Below are 23,667 nucleotides of genomic sequence, written 5' to 3'. Positions count from 1 at the left end.
TCAGTTTTGGCAAGAAGCAAATATCGGTATTCTCCAAATTGTTGAGGTGTTAAGTAAGTAAGTGTAGTGTGCATGAAAATAGCGGACTTCCTCATCCGTCTGTTCCACTGAAGCACATCGGAGCAGCGCTCTCAGCAAAACGTGCCTTTATAAGTGACGATTAAAACATTAAAACATAAAATGTTTTTTAGTGGTGCTACATAAAGTAATTATTAAAAAAGAAACTTATTAGAAAAGAAAGTTTAAGACTCAGCATTCAACTGTACGTACTGATAGTTTTCAATACTCACTGTATCAGTGTATTGATAAATAATGATACCAAACACTCAAGTTGCAGAGCTCCGGTATGGCTGCCAACGGACTGCAAATGCTGAAATTTGAAGAAACTTGATGGAAATATGGGAATTCATCTAATTAATTTCAAAAAGACATTTTAAAAAAACACCCAAAATATTAATGCTTTAACGGTAGTTGACAAAACGATCCTCCTCAGCAGCTGTTTGAATTGGCTGCTGTAGGAAATCATCCATAAATGTTTAACAGGAGCTGGAGGACAATTCTCGGAGAAAAAGAAAGAGAAAATACCAGGCACTAAAAATGCTCGTGTACGACTGTGGAACACCATTTATTATTCTGTGAAGGGCCAATTTCTCGTATCCCAGGGTTAAAAGAATTTAATCAATACTCAAGGGCAAGTGGGGGGGGACCTCTGTGCTCTCCATCCCAGTTTGTTTGTAATCAATAAGCTTTATTTTCCACTGCCCAGCGCAGAGAGTCAGCGTGGACAGGGCGTTTATTGGAGCTCCAGGTTCAGCTGCTGGAGTCACTCGCTGAAGCTGATACTGGGCAGGAAAGTGGAAGTGACTCATTCAAAGACAGTGCAGCTGCTAAAAGCTATGAGAGCTACACACACACACACACACACACACACACACACACACACACAAAAAGCCTCTGTTGTTCTCATGAATGAGAGCTCCTCTGGCTGTTAGAAGTGAGACCCACTGGGAGGTGATGCAGTCAGTATGTAGGCTAATGTGAAAAGTCCACAGCACAGTATGATTTACCAAACAGCTTTTCCAGGTACAGATCATCTGGAAAAGTATACAAAATCTTAACTCAATCTAAACTTAATCTTATCAAAAACTTAACTTCTATGCCAATGTGGAAAAGAAGTGCTCAGGAAAGGTGAAAATTTGATTTACAATTACCATTAAAACCATTCTGGTCATGTCTTAGGACCGAAAGCTCCAAGACGGCTACGATCTTTGAGGTAAGACTGCACATCAAGTTTTACAATTGATTAGGCCATTTTTCATTCCATTTCCATTTTATCTGTCAAACAATTACTTGGCAGGTTAATAAATACTGGAAATATCTGCTAGCTGCGGCCTTACTTTGAACTTGCACATACACAGTGGCTGCCACTGTTGCACAGACCCCATCTTTAACAAACCCAGTCGCCATGGCAACATCAAGCCCTCTTCCTTTGGCTCTAAAGCGCTTCACTGACACTATAAATCTGACACGCCTGAGCCTCAGCAGAGCAAAGCAAACCAGCAGCCAACAACCTCTAATAGCCTCTTCTTGTTCCTCTTGAGCTGAGATGGGCTTTGTAATGTACCCTCTACAGCCGCGGTGCCCCCGAGACACACACTGATTTATGGCTCTCCGGAAAGTGGAAGCATGCGCATCGCATGGCGCGGATTCACATCGACGTCCCACAGCACTTGCTCAATGAAATTCTTAACAGTAGTCATACAAGACTGACCTACATTTAACTAGCGTAAAATCTAATTAGAGTAATCCTACAGCCATGCAACACTGGGTCTCCAAACTGTTTGTCTTGTGACCTTGTTAAATGAAGCAATATCTACCTGTGACACCTCATCACAGATTAGGACCTTTAGTGATTACTCCCCAAGCAGTAAAAGTATGCGGTGTTTCTCAAGGACCAAGCCAAACTGACAAAAATTAGAGGAAAAGTCACAAAAAGTAAATATAATTTGGTGTCACTTCTTTTATTCGATTTATCTTGGGGCCACTTGAGGTCCCCTGACACTCATGCTGGAGTGATTTTCATCAGGAATGCGTCAAATGATTGGACCACTTGTTTTCTAGATTAATTGATTCATCGGGGCTAAAACGGCTCAATGAATCCATTAATCCTTTGGTCTATAAAACATTAATAAATATATAAAATAGTGAAAAATGACCATCACAATACCGTGAAGCCCAAGTCAAATGTGGTCAAATGTCTCATTTTGTCGGACCAACAGTGTCAAACAAAAATAATATAAGACAATTTTCCCATTTGGGAGCTTGGAGCGGTCACATTTTTAAAATGAACATTTAAAATAAATCAACTAATTGCTTGACAGACTAACTGTTACAGCTCTAGATTCATCATTTCATCTATAAAGTGACACAAAATAATGACAAATTCCCATCGAGGTGTCCTAAAGCCTGAGCTGATGGATTCAAATTCCAAATATTTAGTAAACAATCACAAAAGACGACATTAAAGAAGGTGGATCTAGGTGATGTTTGGCATTTTTGCTTGAAAAATGTCTTAAAACAATAAATAGATTATCAAAAAATGTGGCTGATTTATTTTTTTTGTATGTCAAGTGATTTAGCTCTAATTCTGTGGTCATTTATGACCAATTAGAAAGTTTAAGAGATATTCAAGACTTCCTAGAAAAAGCTCTTCAGCCTCTGCTGACAACATTATAAGGCCTTTAATAGCTCTAACACATCTGTGCTAAAATGTTTGGGTACAAAGTTTATTTCAAAGTGAATACACTGTGTACAAGGTGGGACTGACCTAAACCCAGACTGTGCATCTGTCCATCTGGACCAAGAGCTGCATGGCTGGACGTGTTGGCATGAAGCCGTTTGCTGCTGATCTGCTCTGTACAGCCTGCTGCTCAGATTGTGCTGATTCAGAGACTATATAAGCAGGCATGATGCAGCACAGTCTGACCGTATAGACACAACGGGGAATCTGTAATCAGTGTCTGGGAAGACGTTTCCAAAGCACCTCACGTGGAACACAACTCCAGTTTAGCTAAATCAGCTTTGGGTGAAAACTGGGAACTTCTGACCTGAGCAGATACCAACCCACACAAATGTAATGTGTGTATCATTCACACAGAAATGTATCAAGCTGAAATGATTGACAGAAAAATTAATTGGTAACACTCAATTAATCCACAAAAAATGAATCTTTTTTTAAGTTAAAATGCCTCAGAATCGCTGGTTTTAGTTACTCAAATGTGAATATTGATGATTTAAATCAGCTCCAAAGTCACTCCTTCGTTCACTCATTCATTTGTCCAGTATATAACACACACTTTTTACTCTACAGTAACCAATAAACTAAGACTTTGGATGCATTGCATTACCACTAACAGGTACAGAGTTGGAATATAGTAACTTTGGCATCTCTAAAACACAACACATCGTGGGATTGTTAGTAGAAAGTAGTGCCATGAACAATATGTCATCGCGGGAATATGTCTGAGGACTATACAGTAAACAGACAGAGGTACAAATAACTGTTAGCTGCAGCCCAAGGTTTAAACCATGTCTGTAACATCGCGCACACACATTAAGGTGCCTGTTATGGCATCAGAGTCATCCTGAGTTTTCTCTTTCCACCACACAGCTGCCTGCCATCTTTCATAAAACACAAAACCATGAATCACATTTATTCTCTGCAGAGGCAGGACAATTCTTTTATGCATCTTTTATCTCATGCAGGTCTGAGACAACCCTGTATGCCTCCGTATGTAATGACAGCTCTGCCCTTTTCCCTGCTCTAACATCCAGCACGCATCCAAGTCTAACTCCCCGAATCTTTTCATGTAAGAGCATCAGAAGAAATGACGACGAGAGGAAACCCATGGCCCTTTAAGGAAATGCACCCCGCCCCCCCCCCCCCTCCACGATCCCCGGTGAGGATCCTATCTCAGGCTCCAATTACCTTACAGTTCAGGCCAAAGCCGAAGCCGTGCTCCCTCACCACCCAGGCCACAGGCCTGCAGCACTACTGTCTCTGAACATGCACAAAAGAGGCTTTAAGAGGATCCTTTGCATTCAGTGGGGTAAATTATTGACTCAACTGTTTGTTGATAGATATCACACACAATAGCTTTACGCTCCAAATCTTCTCATTCAAGATGCTAAGAGACCTTGCAGTACAGTAGTACTTAACTTTGAGACAATCGTAACTTATCTATCATCGTGGCAACTCTCGGAAGAGCTGAGATAAAATGAAAATCTTAATTGCATTGATCCGAACGCAGACAATGATGGAAGAGGCTTAGCAGGTCTGAGGCCATATTCTTGGTTACAAGGGAAAAAGGGACTAAAAGGAGTTCGCTTAATTGCTTTCAAGCATCTAACGTCAGACGGGGCTGGTGAGCACCAGATGTCACATGTGAGTATAAATGGAAATTGGAAGCAAAAAGTGGTGCCTATGCCCACTGGGAATAACATGCTCAAACCTATAATTATTTATAGAGAAAAAAAAAAAAAAGGAGACTTAGGGTTTAGTCTAATTAATTACATTAGGCTCATCTGCCATTGCACTTACAACAGGAGTTGAATCAGCCGCTGCAAATCAAATCAGTGTCCCTCTTTTGACAGATGAATGAACCCAGTTAGGCAGCCATTCAAACAAAAGCACTTTAAACGTGTGTGCGGAGAAAATCGTGTCTTTCTCTTTCTATATGACCCTCAGGTAGGACATTTTTATGAAACACAACATTTGCAATTACAGGCAAGATACTAGAGCGCGCCATTAATTCTCCAAACCAAATAAACCACATACTTAGGCTCCAATGACCCCCATGAGTCCGTGTAGCAGTGTGCTGATATGAACAAGGAGGTATGTTTTAGATTCCTTTTGTAGTTAAAGCAGAGCTGTTTGTTCCTGCTTTGCTTTTGCAGGTTGATGAGTTTGATGATCAGGAATGAGACATGATCTTTTCCTCATAACAAACCGGCTAGCAGGATTTCTACTCAGCTTGTTGACTGCAAAAACACTGAATGAGAGTGACTAATATTCAACCATTATTTTCACAATATTTTCTGAAAAACCTGCAATTATTTGCCTTTTTTGCTTGATAAATGTCCTAAAGCAATTAAGCAATTATTAGAATTGTTGCCAGTTAATTAGACTAGTGAGAACGACATGAAATGCGCGTTATCAGACTGACGCTCTTCTTGTGCGGTACACAATATAGCTGGAAACCTTCTGTGGACATCTCTCCTGCACATACTACTCAGTTTGTATACATCAAAAGCAAACGCAGTGAGTGACATAACACATCTGCAGCATGCAAGAAGTGGATAATTACAGTGTCAGTCTTTTCCACCAAGTTGGGAAACTTGAGAGAGACAGATTTGAACAAAACGGTCAAAATCAAAGCAGCAGATGCCAAGATATCCCGACCTTTAATCCCTAATCACAGCGTCCTACACTTCCCAGGATGCAACTCAGTGGTATTTTTCATTAGGCTTGCCCTGCCACTTCTGTCTAACTCGGGCTGTTGTCAGACTAAACAGAAACAGAAACACACATTTTCACAGGCTGAGCAGCACTCCTCATGAGTGACCAGTTAACCGAGCTTCATGTGCAAAAACAGTGGACTGGCCCTTTAAGACATCAGGGTATAAACAGTGTCAACTTTTGCAATAGGTGCTATTTAATTCAATACATTAATACAATCTCTGTCATTACATCTGCCTGTTGTACAGTGTGTGTGTGTGTGTGTGTGTGTGTGTGTGTGTGTGTGTGTGTGTGTGTGTGTGTGCTGAGTTCAGAACCGTGGACAGAGCTCCCTCAGAGCAGAGGGTCTGTGATCACATGGGGGTTAGCACCTCACCACAGCCTGATCTACCACCAGCTGCTCTCTCATGATAAATCAAAGAAATGTACTGGTGTGGAGGAAGCGCATCATCTCCCCCAGAGACAAGCTTATTTATTTATTTATTTATTTATTTTTTACTTTCGACATCCCTCCCTGCCCTCTGCTGCAGCCAGCACAGGCTGCTGCTGCTGCTGCTGCTGCTGCTGCTGATGGTGGTGGTGGTGCTGCACAGAAACTCATCCAAAATGTCAGACAACGTGTCTTCTAGTGTCAAACTGTTTTGTATGGACGTGCCCATTCATTTTGAATTGAGCGTCATGGCTCAACTTGGATCTCCCGCACTTCGGCGCACAGCTGCAGGTTTCATGGTGCAAACAGAGAGGCGATGAGCGGACTTTAATTCTCATAACGATGAACTTCTACAGCTATGGGTTTTATTTCCGTATTACCGTAGATGGTTGTAAAATCGCCAGCTGTGACCGACAGTAGATGTAACGGTGCACTGATATTAAGTACAAATTAAGCTACTTTAAGCTACAACAAACCTAAGCTAGCTGTGGATAACTGAGAAACGGGTTTAAATTCGCAGCAATAACATACCGGGACGAAATCTTCTTCCAGCTTCCTGTGGTGTTGTTAATGTGTAATCATTGTCTCCTTCAGCGGGGGCTGCCTCCGTTGTAGCGCCGGTGGATGTGTCGCTGAGAGGAGCCTCCAGATGGGGGATGGTCCGCGGCTCGGAGTCAAGGCAGCCATTGCCAACAGCAACACTTCCGGGATCCGCTTTCAAAATAAAAGACGTTACCGGAAATGCATGCTGGGGAAAAAAATAAACTATTAAAAGTACAAATATTTAATTAATAAAATGAACTTACACAACAGTAAAAAACATATATGATAAGAATGAAATCAACAAACAAAACAGATAAGACTCATTATAAGTAGGAGAAAAAAGGAACGCAACTAGGAATAAAAATGAACTCACAGTGTATGATGTTAAAGTGTTTGCACCAAATGTAAGGAAAGCCAATGTTTAACTGTAGTGCTAAAACAGTCTGATGACTGAGTGGATAGCTGATTAATTGATCATTAATCTTAAGATAAAACTTTGTCTTATTAATGTTAATTTGTTGCTTTTCTATGTTTGTAAGTAATTTGGAGATCAGCACTTTTAATCATCTTCTCACATTTTGTTCACTAAACATAAGTTATTAGATCAACCAAATAAAATAATCAACAGGTTACTCGATAACAACAGTAATGGTTAGCTGCAGTTCTAAATCTCACTGAGTGTTTTTACAGGCTGGACGGAAACCCTGGGCCTGCTGCACTGACTGTTAAGAGGAAATCATCTCATCTTATTACACTCATCAAACTATCATAAAAGGCTTAAACAAACACAGCTCTGCTTCACCAGAGGGTCATTAAGATGCAGTGAACGGTCACTGTGAGAAATGTACAAGTGAACTGCTTTGGTCATAAACCACAGGAGGAATATGAATTTATTTTCCATCAAGTTATTCACAAAATGAAAGTGTAATGAGCATTCTTTATTTTGTAGACTACTTGCTAGTTGTAGCCCCAGAATTTTGTTTTGTTATTCACCAAAAATAATAATACTTTAATAATTGAATATGAAATATGAATTGTAGTTTATAAATGGATTTATATGTTAAGTAAGCAGCTAGTAACTAAAGCTGTAAAAAAAAACTAAATACTAATAGATGTATAAAGTAGCATGAAATGGAAATAGTCAAGTAAAGTACAAATACCTCAAACTTATATACTTATACGATATTTGAATGAATGTACCTGATTGCATTCCTGCTGCTCCACATTACATCCAATGTTTTGATACTGACGATCATGTAAAACTAGGTTGACCCTTATATGCTTTTATTTTGATAATTTTGCCAGTTTGTTGTTATTTATTTTAATCTGCTGACAAAAATGGATATGACACGTGTTGATATGACCAATGATGACATTAGTGTAAAACTGTATACAGCTAAATAGATGCTAAAATGTTTAGTTACTTCTAAACATTTTAAAAAATGTAATCAAGTGCTGTACTTATTTGAATACAAATTTGAGGAGGGCTGCTTGAGTATTTTCTTTCCTACTCTCTGCTACTTATAGGCCACTTCTACATCACACACACACACACACATGGTTCCAGCTTCATATATTTGAGGATTTTTTTCACTTTCCGATTAAATAAATGTAATAATTTTTTGTTTAACAATTGTGATGTTTATACTTTTGGTTGGACAAGACTTTTACAAAAGAATTAATCAATTCATGGAGAAGATAATCAGTAGATTAATCCATAATAAAAACAATCACTAGCTGCAGTTCTACACAAAATAGATGAAAATGCTTTTACATTAATGTATGACTGATTTAATAATATATCATATAACAGTCACATTGATGCATAGAGTATTTTTACTTTTAGGCCTCTGAGTAGTTCTTATTATACTTTTACTTCAGTAACATTTTCAGAGCTGGACTTTTACTGGCAGCAGAGTATTTTCACAGTGTGCTATCATTAGTTTTACTTAAGTCAAAAAAAGGATCTGCATCCTCCCTCCACCACCTACAGACCATGTGTGTAGTCCCCCTCCGCAGCAGCAGGGGGCGGCACCGCCCCGTCGGGCCGCGCCGAGGGGATAAACCTTCCTGATCAACGACCGTCGTTCCTTCCGGCTCCGGTCCCCTCACAAGTGGAAAGGTAAAGACATACCCGGCGTAGTAATCTAAATATATCTTCAACATCTCATGTCCGACAAAACAATAATGTTTGACTTTCGATTGTTGTTAATGTCACAGTAGAACACGGGGATGTATTTTAGCCTTAAATGCTTAATAATGGTGGATAATGGGCTTTAAAGTGGGGAAGAGACCCCGGCTCTGATGTTCATGAACGACAGCCATTTTTCCCTGTTAGCGCGGCCGTCGCCTTAGTCAACTTTAATGTGTGTAAAAGTGTGGCAGGTGTTGTGAATATCTATTGTGAAGAAGCCTGGCATATTTACCTAATGAAGCATCAGCATGAAGGCTTTCTACTGTATCTTTTTATGTCAGGTGTGACATGGTTAGCTATCAGGCTAATCAGCTAGCATGCTACTACAGCAGAAGCGCCACCGCTGTAATGTAACTTGTGGTCACTGATGCACAAACATGTCTGAACGCAGATGCTGATGCCCAAGAAGAATCGCATTGCTATCTATGAGCTCCTCTTCAAGGAGGGAGTCATGGTGGCCAAGAAAGATGTCCACCTGGCCAAGCATCCCGAGCTTGCTGACAAGAATGTGCCCAACCTTCATGTGATGAAAGCGATGCAGGTGAGGAGTTAAATAATGATGGCTGGACACTGACAGTCTGTATCTTCACCTGGACGTAGTCTGAGCCGAGCTCTGTGGACCACTGTCTGTCTCCTGTAGCTGGTAGATCATCAGGGTAGTTTAGGATGCTGTGTGGATGTGCAGTGACAGTCTTTGAAGGGTAGTGAGTGCAGCCATTTACTGAGATTCACAAGTACAGAAACAGTAGGCAAAGTTCAGGATACTTAACTTAGCACAGACGTCACTACTCGACAGAAAACGACTTGTGAGATGGAAAAATCCAAAAGACTTAGCAACATCTGTGCTTGCTTTGTGTAAATATTGGTGTATTTTAGACTGTGGTTGTCCTGTGAAGAATATTTAGTCTAACGTCCAGTTGAGGGGACGTTCTTCTCCACTCTTAGTAGTCATAGTTACCGGTTACATCTTTGACCTGTTTGTAGACCAATACATGATGAGTGGCTCAAACTTGGACTAGGAGGCATGTAGGCATCACTGGTGGTGTGTACATGGCTGGGAGGGGGGTTATTTTGGAACAGTACAAGCGCATGATGCTGGATTCAGGTTAGCAAGATTTTATTTGAAAAGTAAAAAGTGCTAAGTACAATCTAATGTCTCGTTTGAGAGAAGAGAATAAGAATGATCATTGTTCTTAATGAGGGTACTTCAGTGGGACTTCTCTTGTCTAAAGCTTTGTAGATTTAGCGCTACATGGTATATGCTCACAGTAGAGAGGTTGTAAATGCTCCATGGTGACAGCACGTGTGAACACTGCATGATGTGTGTGTGTGTGCTTTTCCTCCAGTCCTTGAAGTCCTGTGGGTACGTCAAGGAGCAATTTGCCTGGCGTCACTTCTACTGGTACCTCACCAATGAAGGTATCCAGTACCTGAGAGACTTCCTCCACCTCCCACCTGAGATCGTGCCCGCCACCCTGCGCCGCCAGACCCGTCCTGAGACCGCAAGGCCCAGGCCCAAGGGTGAGCCCACTCACGTACATGCAGTGTGGCTTTGCTTTATTATTTTTTTTTTTTTTTATAACTCGATTGTGCTGAATTTCACAAATGATGGTGCCACAACCTGTGTAATACTGGCAGTGATACTATCTACTGATGGTGCTTTATAAAGCTAGAATCAGCCAATGGCACAAGAATACTTGTTTCTAGTTTTCAGAGTACATCAAATCAATATAGACTTGTTCTAAATTTTGGAGTCTGACGAACAAAAGCACAAGTCATTGGCCGTTGATGTAAACCTGCTGAGTGGAAGCATTCCTATGAGATTAACCTCATGGAGACAAAAGGCTGTAGAAAATGTAAATACAGCAGCCATTCAGCTTTCAATACGTTTCTGCTATTGAAGTGGAAATGGAACACGAAGAGCCAGAAAATCATCCCTTATAAATGCATATAAAATAAATCACATTTAAACTTGTCAGTTGATTTCAACTGTACAATAATGGAAGTGACTTAAGCTGTCATATCCCTCTGGTCCCGTTACATAGCACTGATTTAATACAGCATGCGACACGTGTGTTAATCATCCTGTTTTGGGATGAAAATCTCTATTTTATATCGACCATGAAGCAGGAATCCACAGTGGATACCTAGAAAATGTTGCACTTTGATATGGACTTCCAGGGCAGATAAGTTATTGTTGTGGCAGATACGATAACTGATAATATTTATTTTTTAAAATTCAAAAATGTGAGGAGGAAATATATTTTTAGACTGACAGGTTAATTTTTCTGATAACACTAATATTCAGATGGCTTTCATTGTCCCTAGACTAAACAACATTAATTGTACAATTTCAACATGTAGACTACTTCCAGACCTATTGTCATGCATGCATATACTACAAACACAATTTAATATCAAATGTACACCTTATTGTGGGGGTTAATTTAGTTCATTGTCTATAGAATCACTGAACAGAGTAGCTCTGCACACTGAGGGACCGGTTAATGATAATGTGAAACCCCTGATCCTCTCCTGTCATCCTGCTCTCGGCCTCAAAGCCTACAAGAATTCAGCTTCTTCTTTTGTAAAGATATGAGGCAGATTAGACCCAACCCTTGTGCACAAATTAACATTCGTTTTGTAGCTTGTTCCTAACAATTTTTGTTTTTGGCGTAAAGTTCAGAACTCATCAGGTGATGATTATTGTTTCTATTCTGTAATCGGACCAATTCTATTCTCTTGTACATGGATTTCCCCCTGACCTTTTGTGCAGCCAAATAAACCATAACCACGGTTGTCCTGAGTTGCATTTTCCTTGTTTGTTTCTGCAGGAATGGAAGGAGAGAGGCCCGCCCGCCTTAACCGCGGTGAGGCTGACAGAGATGCATACAGGCGATCTGCTGCACCCCGTAAGTACACTCCTAATAACACCACTCGGTGTAATGTCTCCAAGTGAGGAAGACCAGAGAGAGTTACTTTGGCTTGGTGGGTTGTCTAAGATGGTGTTCTTCTTTAAGTAAAAGTTTATTCTTGAATAAAATTGGGAAAATTGAATGATGTGACTCGGTCAACAAAATGGGTCACATAATAAATCTGGATATTTTGAAGGAAATTGAATGATGTAAATGAGGTTTTAACACAGTAAAGTATTGACCTTTTCTTTTTTCAGTCTCGAAATGAGGGACCAGAAGTTACTTCCCTCAGATATCTTCCCTTTTAATGTAGCCGGGTACTTCTGGGTGGTTAATGTGTTTTGAGGCATAAGAGCGTTATTGGCTGACACGTTGATTCATGATTCCTCCTTCAGCTGGTGCGGACAAGAAAGCAGAGGCCGGTGCTGGAGCTGCCACAGAGTTCCAGTTCGTAAGTACTGCTGCCATAATTGTACTATAAAACCGTGTAAATTATTTTTCTTACATTTCGCTTCGAGGGTATTTTAGTTTGGATTCAAAACGAGCACATTTCTGGTCTTGAATCATTGTCAAATGGAAAACGAGGAATGTTTTCTACAGCAGTTATTGAACAGGGACGCGCAGCGGTTAGGCCTCCTTCAGACTGCTGTTAGCTCATGGCTGCGGTTTTTGCAATGGGTTCAATAAGGAATGTCAGCAGGCTAAATTTAGTTTGCAATGGTGCAGTTATACAATTCTCCTGTTGAACTTGATGGATTGACGAAGGCTTTTCCCTGTTGCAGAGAGGTGGCTTTGGACGTGGCAGAGGACAGCAGCCTCAGTAAACTTCAAATCTTTCTGTACAATAAAGAAAATCAAAATACAACTAGTCTGTATCAGCATTGGTTTTTTTTTTTTGATAACATACTTTAATGTTGAGAGAAGACCCCACACACCCTTTGGTTCACCCTCACCGGTGTCTTCACTTGTACCTGGTAAGACGAGCCCTCAGGACTGTGGAGACGTCTCCCTCACTGTCCTGTTGGCTGTTAGGACGGGACAAATAACACTTTCCCCACTATTTTACTATATAGATTTAATATACAAGTAATTACCACTATAGCTTTAAACTTTACTTATTGAAGATTAAAGAACATTTACATGGCATTGAGCCTTCTAATTATTTCTGTAACAGACTGTGGAAGCAATAAAATCATTCGATCAATATTTTATATCCAAGCATTGATCTCTGTAGCACCAAGCAGCATCATAACACTTAGCAGTAAAGACCTGCTCACTGTACGTAACCCCTCACTTATCGTAGTGGGTAGAACGACAGCTAGTGTCCACAGGTCACATAATCAGAACGTGCAGTCTGCTTTGCTTGAACAGCTTTTGCTTGAGGCCAAAGTGTTTGTTTCATTACACACTAAATATTCATGACTTTATGACTGCTTTTAATGTGAAGCCACACATTAAGCTCAATGCCAATTCTGAACAGATTTTAAGGCTGAACTGTGTTTGCACTCAAAACCTCTAAATGAAGCAGCCTGTGTGTACTAATTTCTTGGTTTTGTGCGTTGGTGATTTACACTAATGTCCCTCAGAAGACGGGATGCAGTGTCCCTAAGCTATACTACACACTACATCCTAGTCCTGATGGTGTAAAAGAAATAAACATACTTGACTATTTTATAATGATGCGGAACCACAACTTCAGAATTTTGCCAATTTAGACTTCACTGAGTTTCTTCCCAAACAAATTGTTCTCCAGCATGTTTCTGGAGCCATTTCACCGCCGTCCACAATGACCATAGATTCTTTCCAGCTGGGAGCAGCTCCTCAGTTTCCTTTGTGCAAGTTCATTGTGGAAGAGCTGCGTTCATCATCTGCACACTGAAAAGTCTGTGGTTTATCTTGTTTGGACTTTTTCATCACTAACACTTGTTGACTTGATTAAGGACAAAGGTGAGGGCTGTACTCGTGGCTCAACATTTCTAAACCTTCTGTTTGGCAGTGAGACTCTTCCACAAAGATCTTGGCATTTCTTTACAAAAGAATACTTCACTTTTTTAAGGATGTTCTTGACTTTGCAATTATGTGGTTATTTGCAGTGGCTTTCTGAAGGCACAAACCATTTCCTGTAGGTATAAAAGAGTTTAGTGTTTTGATTTGTTGGATAATCGTGCAAACATAGAATAGATTGATTCATGTTAATGGGTAGCACAAGTTCACAGAAATGAGTTTATAAAACTATTCTAGTGTAGAATTACTGTATGAAAGTACTGCAAACACAAACCCCAAAATCTTGAACACGACATGAAGACAACCACACTGGCCTGAATGTGAAATACTGGTGTTTATTTGTTGGCACATTTATATTACAATCTTCAGTCTTCTCGCACTGGTTTTATTCCACAGTCCCAAATGACAAGAGAGGAAAAAGAAATTTCCAGTGACACATTTACCTCGGAGAACACAATTACTAGTATGTAACTTCAAGGCTGAGGTCAACGGCTAGAAGTGCACGCATGTTAAGTTTTAGTTTGTTATTCAATTGAAAGTATTTGGGGTAATCTTTTAACAGTTTATATTATTAGTCATTCGATTATGAAAATGGCCGTCTGACCACCAAGCTAATAGAAACAACCCTCAGCTGCAAAGTGGTGTGCTTTTAAATGTTTCCGCTTTGGCCACAAGATGGGGCAATACATATTTAAATCATCACCTTTGGTAATTTACAGGAAGTGACTTTATCTGAAGCTGTAATTGTTATTAATTGTTATTAATCATTCAAGCCCCCCCCCCCCCAAAAAAAAATTTTTTAGAAGCTTTAATGTCATATACAAACAGGTCAATTATGATAGCAGAGATCTCCAGGGAGAGAAGGGGTTAACACGATAACTCCAACATGCTTATGTGGAGACATTTACTTCATAAATCCCCTCCTGAATCACTTTACTTGAGACGGGAACTGCCTGAATTTTGAGTCAGAAGGGAGTTGTTAAAAGAAATGGACACTAATCCTTATTGACCAAAGCCAAAGTGCGTCCTCTGGCTGTAAGGGTGCTGTGTTAGCTATATACATGACATTAGCCTGTCAATAACACAACAGATTAGAGAACAAACAGAAAAAACCATGGATAAAGAACAAGTGGTCATTAATAATTGAGTCACTGGCTATTACTTGTGGAAATCCTCCTCACATTCATTTTGACAGTACCGGTCACCTGTATCAAACCACCGCGAGCTCATGAGATCAGCTCGTTACCTATTAAGGGATAGGTTTTTAGATTTTTTTTTTCTTCTTGCCACATACAGGTTCATCCCCTTAACATCCAATTGTTCATTTCGACGAAGACTTGAAGGTCTTATCAACATGAAATCTCACAAGTGCCAGGTAGGGCATCATAAAACAGGACTTTGGCCACCACACCTTTGTGATGCTCAGCAATAAAATCTGTTTAAAGTCTCAAACTGTTATAGGAGCCTTTAGACTCCTCTCGTATGTACTGTCATTCAGAGAAAAACATGTTTATTCAGGGATTGTAAAGAGGCCAATGTTAGCAGTCTGTCTACAGCTTGATTTGCTGGAAGAGTTGTGACACCCCCCCCCCCCATACATGTAATAGACCATGAATTAAGACAACCACCATTACTTGACAACCACTGCTGTCACTGTACACAGCCCCTCTTTCCACGTTAGCTTTTTGATCCACTAGCTTTCAGTTCTCAGTGTAATTCCCCATGAGGGCCTCCGTCTCCGCCCCAATCGGTTTCTGGATATCAAGACAATCACGATACTGGTGTTTTCTGTCCATACTCAGAAAGCCAAACACATCTATTGTGCTGAATAGTGAACTCTAAGCACCTCATCATTTTAACCAAGTTGCACAAGTTTTATTTATTTTATTAACATTCAGAAACCACAGCTCCCACAAGTCTTAGCCGCTGGCGGCGGACAAAGTTGGCGACCAGGCGGTGAGCATCGTGGCGCATTTAGTAGCCAAAGAGCCAGATTTTCCCCTCAGGAATCAGTGGAGACCAAAACAGGGGTAAAAGAAGAGCGAGCACTGGAGTTACATTTAAGAGACGCACACAAACGCAACTTCACATTAATGATGCTGCTGCTCCATAGATGCTGGATGTGTTAGGAGGCAACTATTTGCCAACAAAGTTTGCCATATGCCCTCAAAAAAGTGGTAATATGTGAATGGTGCGATTAACATCTGTTATTAAAGCCTTAAACATGGAGAGAAAACCACAGTATCATATTTAAATTTTTTACGAGAGATGAAGAGACACCCTCTCTGGGAAAATGCACTGATAGTGGGACAGCTGCTGGCTTGGGCTTCAGGTCTGCTTCACTTCTAAACAAAGTAGTGGTTTGGAAACTCAGACTGCAATTATACTTCATTTTATAGCTTGGCCAAAGATAAGAAAAAAAGCTATCCCTTACTGTTACAAATATTTTGGTCTAATAGGAAAAAAAAAAAAAGGGATTTTGACAGTATTCGACTATAGATAGGCTCATTCCTTGTTCTTCAGCCTCAGGTGTACTGCATGCTAAAATTCCCCCGACAGCTCCGAACCCATCGCCATGAGTTCAATCAGTTCTTCCAGCCTAAGTTGAAATGACATGTATGACTCACAGAAGAGGTGTTTTGCCATTTGTACTCCCACCTTTGATCTATACAGAAATAAACAATTTACAATAAAAACCTCTAACATGCTATCTACAGCGCCTCCAGTTTCACAGTATTGAGCCAGCTGCCTCACGCCACATCGAGGCCAAGTGACGCAGCTCGGCTAGAGAGACTTTTGCCAGACGTTAGAGAGAAAAGAACAAAAAAAAAAAAACAATAACTAGTATCCAAAAGCATTTTACATGTTAAAAACGAGGTCTCAAACTGTACAAGGCTTGTTTGTTTGTTCTGCATCTTGCCAAAGACAGCATTATAGATTCCATTACTTTCAATGTCAAGCAGGTGTTTTGAGTGTTTTTGGGGATGCAGATTAAATACTAAAGTAAGGGCTTAAAAAAAAAGAAGAAGAAAAAAAAAAAATGAAGAATCATGACCATAATGAAAAGTGCCCACTAAAGTCACCTGTGCTATGTTACCAACACAATGTAAACAATTGCTTTTAACCAAACTGAATGTGAGGAGTAAAACATGGAGATGGGTTTCAATAACTTAAGTGATATGTGTTGAATTTTGAAATTACAAGTCCATGATTTTGAAATCTACTTCTACCCTCTCAGTATGTAGAGGAAGACTTTGCAGTCAGTCATATGAAAGCATTTAAAAAACAAAAAAAAAAGGGATTAAAAGGAGGTAAAGACACTGAGGAGAAAGGTGGTTTTACATTGTACGTTGACATTCTTTCACTCTCGTTGCAGTATATATGCTCTGTTTGAGAGTGGAGCTTGTAGTGCTTGGCTAGCTTCCCAAAGAAGAGAAACACACTTGACACTTGAAACTGAAACACTAGTGAGGGGCTGTATCCTTCTTTTCATAGAGACATCAACGACCACGATGAGGACCGAAAAAAAATCAAGACAATCCAAAGATCTTAACCACAAGTCTGTAGCGCAGTCAAGCATCAGGTCGCTCGGGCGAGTGAGACACAACAAAACAGTGCTCATGCAAAACAAGTCACTTCCCACAATTCTGTTCATTCAGATACAGACAACACTTCCTATCCTTATAACAGGGGAGGGAGTACACTAATGGGCACATTCATTCACAGAAAAATAAAAAGGAAAAAAATGAAGGAAACGTTAAAAAGACCACCAAAAGCCTTCAGCTTAAGCACTATGTATACACTTTTACATTACAACAGTAAAAAGTAGTTCTTGCATTCAATAAACATCACGCTAAGGGCGCGTTAAGGAAGGAGAATGAAGGGAGCCAGGGGACATTTCATGCAGTTGTCAGTAGAAAGAAAACAAAAATAGAGAGGGGTCAAAAATTACATTTACATTTACAAAGTGTTTCAGACTATTCACCCAACACTTGTCATCAAGTCTGTGCCACAGTTCTGGCACAAAGGAGTTGGCAAGGCAAACCATGTTATTGAGACAAAAAAAAAAAAGAAAGAAGAGAGAAGAGAAGAGAAATGACATGACACGAGTAAGAGCGCAAGTGGTGGCGAAAGCTCCTGGGGGGGCGTCAGAGTTATGGTTTTAGTTATCTGATACCCGAGACGGAGCTCTGATTGATGCTGTAGGTAGGGGAGAGGTCCCCACCTATCGTGGCCACCAAAGGTGTTCCGTTACTCGTCAGGCAACTCTCCTGGAGAGCCTCGAAGTAGGTGGCCTGCACAGGCTTGTGACACTGCAACACTTGTATGGCATCGTCTATTTTAAACCATTCCCTTTTTCTCCCTGTTGACAGAACAAGACACCATTGTCGAGCAAGTTAAAACATGTGAGAGCCAACATAAGAAGAGCAAGAAAACAAAGCATCATGAGAAATAGGGTCTTACTAATTATCAGGGCTGTAAACAGTGTTAAAGTGAAAACCACAAGGGCAGGAACAAAGCTGGTGTTATAATCTCCCCCAACAAGCATACAGTGAAATATCACTCAGGCCTGGGAAAGAAAAACACAGCTACAGACAGCATGTGACTGCCTGAGAACTTTGTCCATATGATCCCTGTTTTGACGAGTAAACAAATGAAGTTTTTTTACCAATGTTGACGGAGTCCTCCCAGTCCTCCAGCACCTCTGTTACAATAAGAACATAGACGTAGGTTCTGTGTTTCCTCTCCTGGTTCTGTTGGGGGAGAAAATCAAAAACCAAAATCCTGTTTTCTTTTCTCATTCACAACATGCTGCTCAGTATGTTGACATTTGAAGGCAAAAAACAAACATTACCTCAAATACTCCAACTAAGCGACCTAAAGTCCCCTTCACACCGGCCTGTACAAAAAAACCCCCAAAAAACAGGAAACTGATTAAGCAGGTGAGCAAATACATACAGCAGCATACAGATGAAATAGATGACTAAGGGCTTTTAATATGATGAGGCAGAAAACAAAACATTTGTACTATGTAATGCAATCTAATAGCCTGCCGGTAACATTTTTAACCTTGTGTTTTACTGAGACCGTGTTAGACAGGTCCTGATTACATTTGTATGACAATTTTGAACTGTGGCCTGTGCTTCTGTTGCAGTGGATTACATTACATCATAAGATTGCTTTTATCCCTTGCAAATTCACTCCCTCTAATTCCTGGGTTGTTGCTGAATCCTCCAAATAAAGCACAAGTAAAACAGACAAAAACCCAAAAGCCGACTTCGTGTCCTGCGTGTACTGATTCTCTTATTAACTTCACACTGCAGTGCTGTGGGTAAATTACCATCCACTGCCATGATAGAGTTTGTTTGACAATCTAAGCTCTGGAAAAGGACATTTATAGTTACACAGAGGTAGTTGGGAGTCAGTTTCTGAATTTTCATGACCAATTCAAACTTCAGCTATAAGCACAATTAAAGTATAAATTATATTAGAGGGGCTTGATTCATTGGTTTCCTTTGGTCCACAAAATGTTCAAAAACAGAGAGGGAAAGGATCCATGAAGCCAAGGCTCACGCCTTGTTTTGTCCAACTAACAGTGGAAAAACAATTACACAAAAACACAGAGAATATCAGCAAATTGCCTCATTTGAGAAGCTGGACCCAGCAAAACTTCCTTTTTTGCTTAAGAAATTACATCAAGCTTTACTCAATTACCACAATTCGAAATACCACAGCTACAAAATATATGTATGCACCTCTGTTCAGCTGTTACTTACTGTCATCACATACCGACGACTTCTCTACAAGAGGTTTTAAGCTTTAGCAAAGATCATGTGAAAAAGGTCAGAAACAGAATAACCAATTCTGCTGGTTGCCGTTTCCCTGCCCGTGGTCTGCAACATCGAAGCTATGTAAATGTCCCAACCTTTCCTGGAGAGATGGCAACTTGAACATTTCTCGCTGCTTGGTACCTTGAAACACATTCTAATAACAAAACTACTCTCCAAGGTAGATCTTAACACCCAGAGGTGAAGAGTAGGTCAGGTTTAGAGACAGAGCCAGGCCACTTGCTGACATCTTTGCGGCTTCTTCTTCAGGTTCCAGTTTCAAACTATAAATAAATGCTGATTGCATGCGCCGTTCCGTGAACTCTGCTGAAGTGTTGGGCTCTTCAAGCCTTCAGCGAGATCAACAGGCCCACCACTAGAAACCCCAAAGATGTGCCAGGGATTAAGCAATAGGCCAAAAGTCAATCTGTATGTTTTTGTGAGATAGAAAATGTCCCCCAGCTCAAGAATTCATCTAACTGAAGACTGCTGGGCATCATCTTGGAAGAGGATGATGAACTTTTGGAATACCGTCCAATGTCGTCTTGGTGCAGGGTCAGGGCGTGTAACTACAGAGCATGAGATGAAGTTGTAAACAGATAGACAAAGGATCCCTCTGTAACCTTTGCCTTGCTCCTCAGTGCTGTGTCTTCACTGTCATTCCTGGCAAGACTTCAAACCAATAAGCATAAGCAATCTCCCCCTGCTCATATGGTCATCAGAATAAGCTCGCCAGGATTAGGATATGTCCTGTTACACCACCGCCCAATAAGAGGCTTAGGAAGCCACAGTACGTGATGATGCATTGAGTGCTACTCAAAGTCACCACAAAAGTTTCTGAATGTGGCCTTTCAGCACTTTTACCAAATGTCAGCCGTGATGCCACATTGCTTTTGACCATGAGCAAATGTGTTGGCAAGCCCCAGAGTCCTGCAGCCGTCAAAGCTACCAAACAGTGGGAGCCAGGATAAGGGATGATATCAGCATCCATCAGTGTGATGGATCACGCACAGAGAATAGGCTTTATATAGTCAGTGACCCGCCGAGGGCTGACAGCCGGGTGAGATTCAGTGTCTTCGGGGCCCTGTCGCCATTCTGATCAAAATGCCCAAGCAATGAACAGCATGTACACAAGAAGGATGCCTAATTTAGGGGATGGGTGTGGGTGGTATAAGTAGGATATTGATTTCCAATGAGCGTCACAAGTGTTTACTAATTGCTGTCTATCCTCCCCAACACATATAGCAACAAAAAAAAGAAGACACAGTTTGTCCTTCAAAATGCCTTTGTAAAAAGGCTGCCGCTGTAAAAATAGAACTGTCTAAAACATACAAAGAATGAAAGCCGATTGTTTCCCTTCGTTTGCCGCATTTGTGGGATTGGATAGTTCTGCAGTGCAACCGCTGGGTAGTCAATCTCAGTTTGACCTCCTTTGACACCTAAACACTGCTTTGTAACATGATGCTATGATACAGCTTACATGTTGCTAGGCTCTCTCTCTCTGTCCATGCAAACAGGATGACTGCACTGACGAAATGGGTTTTGAGAGCAAGGTATTAGGCCCAGTGTTAAATGCAGCCATGATTTAATAGATATGAAATACAATACATCTCATGAGCCACGCTGCAAATGGAAATCCATTCTCAGAACAATATTCCTGGCTATGAACTAAGTCTACAAAGGCACGTTTCGCATCCATGTTTCAGATACAAGCGTCAAGTAAAGTTTAACAATACAGGCTAAAAGTTGTTACGATCGTTATGAAAAACTTTAACAGCACTAACCTCTTCACACACTTCTCGAGCTGCAGCAACATTGGGCTCCTCCTCAGGCTCCATTCCCCCTCCAGGAACTATCCACTTGTCAGGATGCCGACTACTGCTCACCAACAGCACCTGCAAAGCATCCCATACAAGACTGGTCAGGCATTACGGTCTTACTCGGATTTATTTGTTAGTAGTGATCGCTGGTGTATGTTCACATTACACAAGCGTTGCTGCTTGAGCAACATGTTCATCGATCTCAGTTAGTACTAAACACAAGATGAGCAAAACTTCAACAAGTGACAACAGTTACCTGCCAACTCTGACACAGAATACCTTTGAAATCTTTACTGTGGTGACCTGGAGCACAGTTGGCAGCTGGATGTCGTGTGAATGCTGTTAATGCACTGAATGGTTGCACGCAAATCATTCAAAAGTTTTTAATACCTAGGGTGTGAGTCACTGAGTTGGCTTTTTCCCCCACAAGCATGGGGAGTTAATGGTATCAACAATCTGTGAGAAAAGCTGAGGCTTGGCTGAGCGCTAATCTTGTAGACTACAGTCAGTGGTAGAAGTTTCTAGCTACGTGCAGGTCATACAGATGTGTTTCCTGTAATCAACAGCCCATGTTGTTCACAATCTGGCCTCTACTTTAACCAGAATGAGGAATTAGTTTGGTCTCAATTCGTCTGCTCCCCTGGTAAAATGTTTCCACTACAAAGACATCTTTGTGTGTGTGTTGTTGACTGGACATCAGCTTCCCAAATCGCCCCTGATCTCAAATAACCCTTTGCAGGCTACTTTGAGAGGTTTTCGTGGGAGAGCGCACGAAGGTGGCGGGTGGCATATTAACAGTTACGTCAACTACGTGGTGAAATTTGTACACAACGAAACAGGTCCGAGTTTGACATCAGGCCGAGTGGATGATCCAAATTTTAGTATTATGAATGTTAAGTCATGAAGTTAACAACGCAAAACACCCAGTAGTAAACGCTAACCGGGTATCACTGCCAGTGTTGTCTTCTCGCTGAAGCTAGCGGAGCTAACAGCTAACACAGCTACACATCAGTCCAATGTTTGGCTAGCAGTACCAGTTGCATTTACGCTAACACAGTTGGCAGTAACAGTTACTCAGCTCGCAAAATCATCTGTAGCGTGAGCAGCTAAATATGTCACTTTAGGAAGCTAAACAATGACTTCCGCCCAGCCACATCTTATTAAGATAAAATCACCGCTCACAACAGCCTGTGCCGTGGGCTGTGGTCGCTGGCCGAGAGCCGGCTGCCCACAGCTGCAACACGGCTAGTTAGCACGCTAACGTTAGCATTAGCACGTAGCTAACAGACCGCCTCTAAGCAACGCTAGGTAGAAAAACCCAGGCTGCTATATGCACAGCTAAAGAGGCTTACATAATACTTGGGTAAGTACGAGCTCAAAACTAACATTTAATGCACAGCCTCAACAATACACTATGGGGGTCTAGGAAACCAGTGAGTCATCGTTTCCAACTGGCCGTGTTGATAAATGTACCGATTTCCAGACACTGAAAGCAGCTAGTGCTGCTAATGCTAGCTTGGCCTGGCAGACAGCAACATCCCCGGACTCACCTCCTCCTCGCTTTCGCTCCTGAAACACAGACAGGCGGCCCGCTTCTTGTACCCATCCCCGTCGTACGTCCGGGTTTGGTTTGACTTGAGCTTCATCATTTCAAAGGGCACAAAAAGTTCAAAAGTACAGCTAAGTTTACCACTTGTTAAGATGATGGTTGTAGACGCAAAGTCCTCCTCTGGGGAACCTCGGCGTTTGACTTAAAAGAAATAATTTCTTCTTCGCTTCATTTTCACAAACCTAGGCACATCTACGGCACGGTCGCCATTACAAGGAGCCGCTACGCCCACGACGTAATTTAACCTTTAACGGCTCGGGCAGCGTAAGAAAACTACGCACTCCTCTATGGAGAATTGGGGCAGCGGGTGCGGGGAAAACGCACCACCACGCTCCGACTGGAGTGAGCCGGTAAAGGGAAACTGGCACTTTGGGCTCCATGGCCACTTGTTTGAGGCTGATATCATTAAGTTTGTGCCACCTTACTTTAAAGGAAACTAAAACGTAACATTATCCATATAGTATGTGGTCAAAATTACAAAATGGTTGTAATGCTTGTTTGATTCATCAGTTTCAGCACTGCAGGTAATGGACAGCGCCAGGCATGGTCCTAAAACTGAGCCAATAAGGTGATCTAAATGGTAAGCCAATTATAAATACAAGCTCCCCCCTACCATATAACAGCTTAAAGCTGTGATTAGGCAAATCACTGAAGCTCAATCAGCTTCTAATTGATACTCAATTAATCATTTCAGTCAGTTTCCCCCCAAAAAAGCCCAAATACTAGTTTCAGCTTGTGAACTGTGAGAATTTGATGCTCTTCTTTGTCCTGTATGATATCAAACTGAATATCTGTGGGTCTGAACC

At 41.1% G+C, this 23,667-nt stretch overlaps 2 protein-coding genes across 4 annotated transcripts; one reads left to right on the top strand and one right to left on the bottom strand.

The window, feature by feature from the left end:
* The first annotated feature begins 8,556 nt into the window (after positions 1 to 8,556).
* On the top strand, positions 8,557 to 12,465 carry rps10 (ribosomal protein S10). Its single transcript, XM_070843194.1, has 6 exons — positions 8,557 to 8,613; positions 9,077 to 9,226; positions 10,032 to 10,206; positions 11,520 to 11,597; positions 11,996 to 12,051; positions 12,383 to 12,465. The coding sequence occupies exons 2-6, from the start codon at positions 9,077 to 9,079 to the stop codon at positions 12,422 to 12,424; spliced, it is 501 nt and encodes a 166-aa protein (XP_070699295.1). The 5' UTR covers positions 8,557 to 8,613; the 3' UTR covers positions 12,425 to 12,465.
* Positions 12,466 to 13,919: 1,454 nt separating this feature from the next.
* On the bottom strand, positions 13,920 to 23,071 carry nudt3b (nudix (nucleoside diphosphate linked moiety X)-type motif 3b). 3 transcript variants are annotated; one of them, XM_070843102.1, is made up of 5 exons: positions 22,803 to 23,071; positions 21,217 to 21,327; positions 18,460 to 18,504; positions 18,274 to 18,358; positions 13,920 to 17,967 (listed from the first exon to the last, which is right to left on the bottom strand). In XM_070843102.1, the coding sequence occupies exons 1-5, from the start codon at positions 22,899 to 22,901 to the stop codon at positions 17,771 to 17,773; spliced, it is 537 nt and encodes a 178-aa protein (XP_070699203.1). In that variant the 5' UTR covers positions 22,902 to 23,071; the 3' UTR covers positions 13,920 to 17,770. The 3 variants fall into 3 exon arrangements, with proteins under 3 accessions (XP_070699203.1, XP_070699211.1, XP_070699219.1); XM_070843110.1 differs by lacking the exon at positions 22,803 to 23,071 and adding an exon at positions 21,509 to 21,584; XM_070843118.1 differs by lacking the exon at positions 22,803 to 23,071 and adding an exon at positions 21,532 to 21,577.
* Between the last annotated feature and the right edge of the window lie 596 nt (positions 23,072 to 23,667).

The sequence above is a fragment of the Pempheris klunzingeri genome, chromosome 2 (genome assembly GCF_042242105.1).
Source record: "Pempheris klunzingeri isolate RE-2024b chromosome 2, fPemKlu1.hap1, whole genome shotgun sequence".
Classification (NCBI taxonomy): domain Eukaryota; kingdom Metazoa; phylum Chordata; class Actinopteri; order Acropomatiformes; family Pempheridae; genus Pempheris; species Pempheris klunzingeri.
The sequence above is the reverse complement of the archived record's forward strand: the minus strand, read 5'-3'. Positions and strand labels throughout refer to the sequence as shown.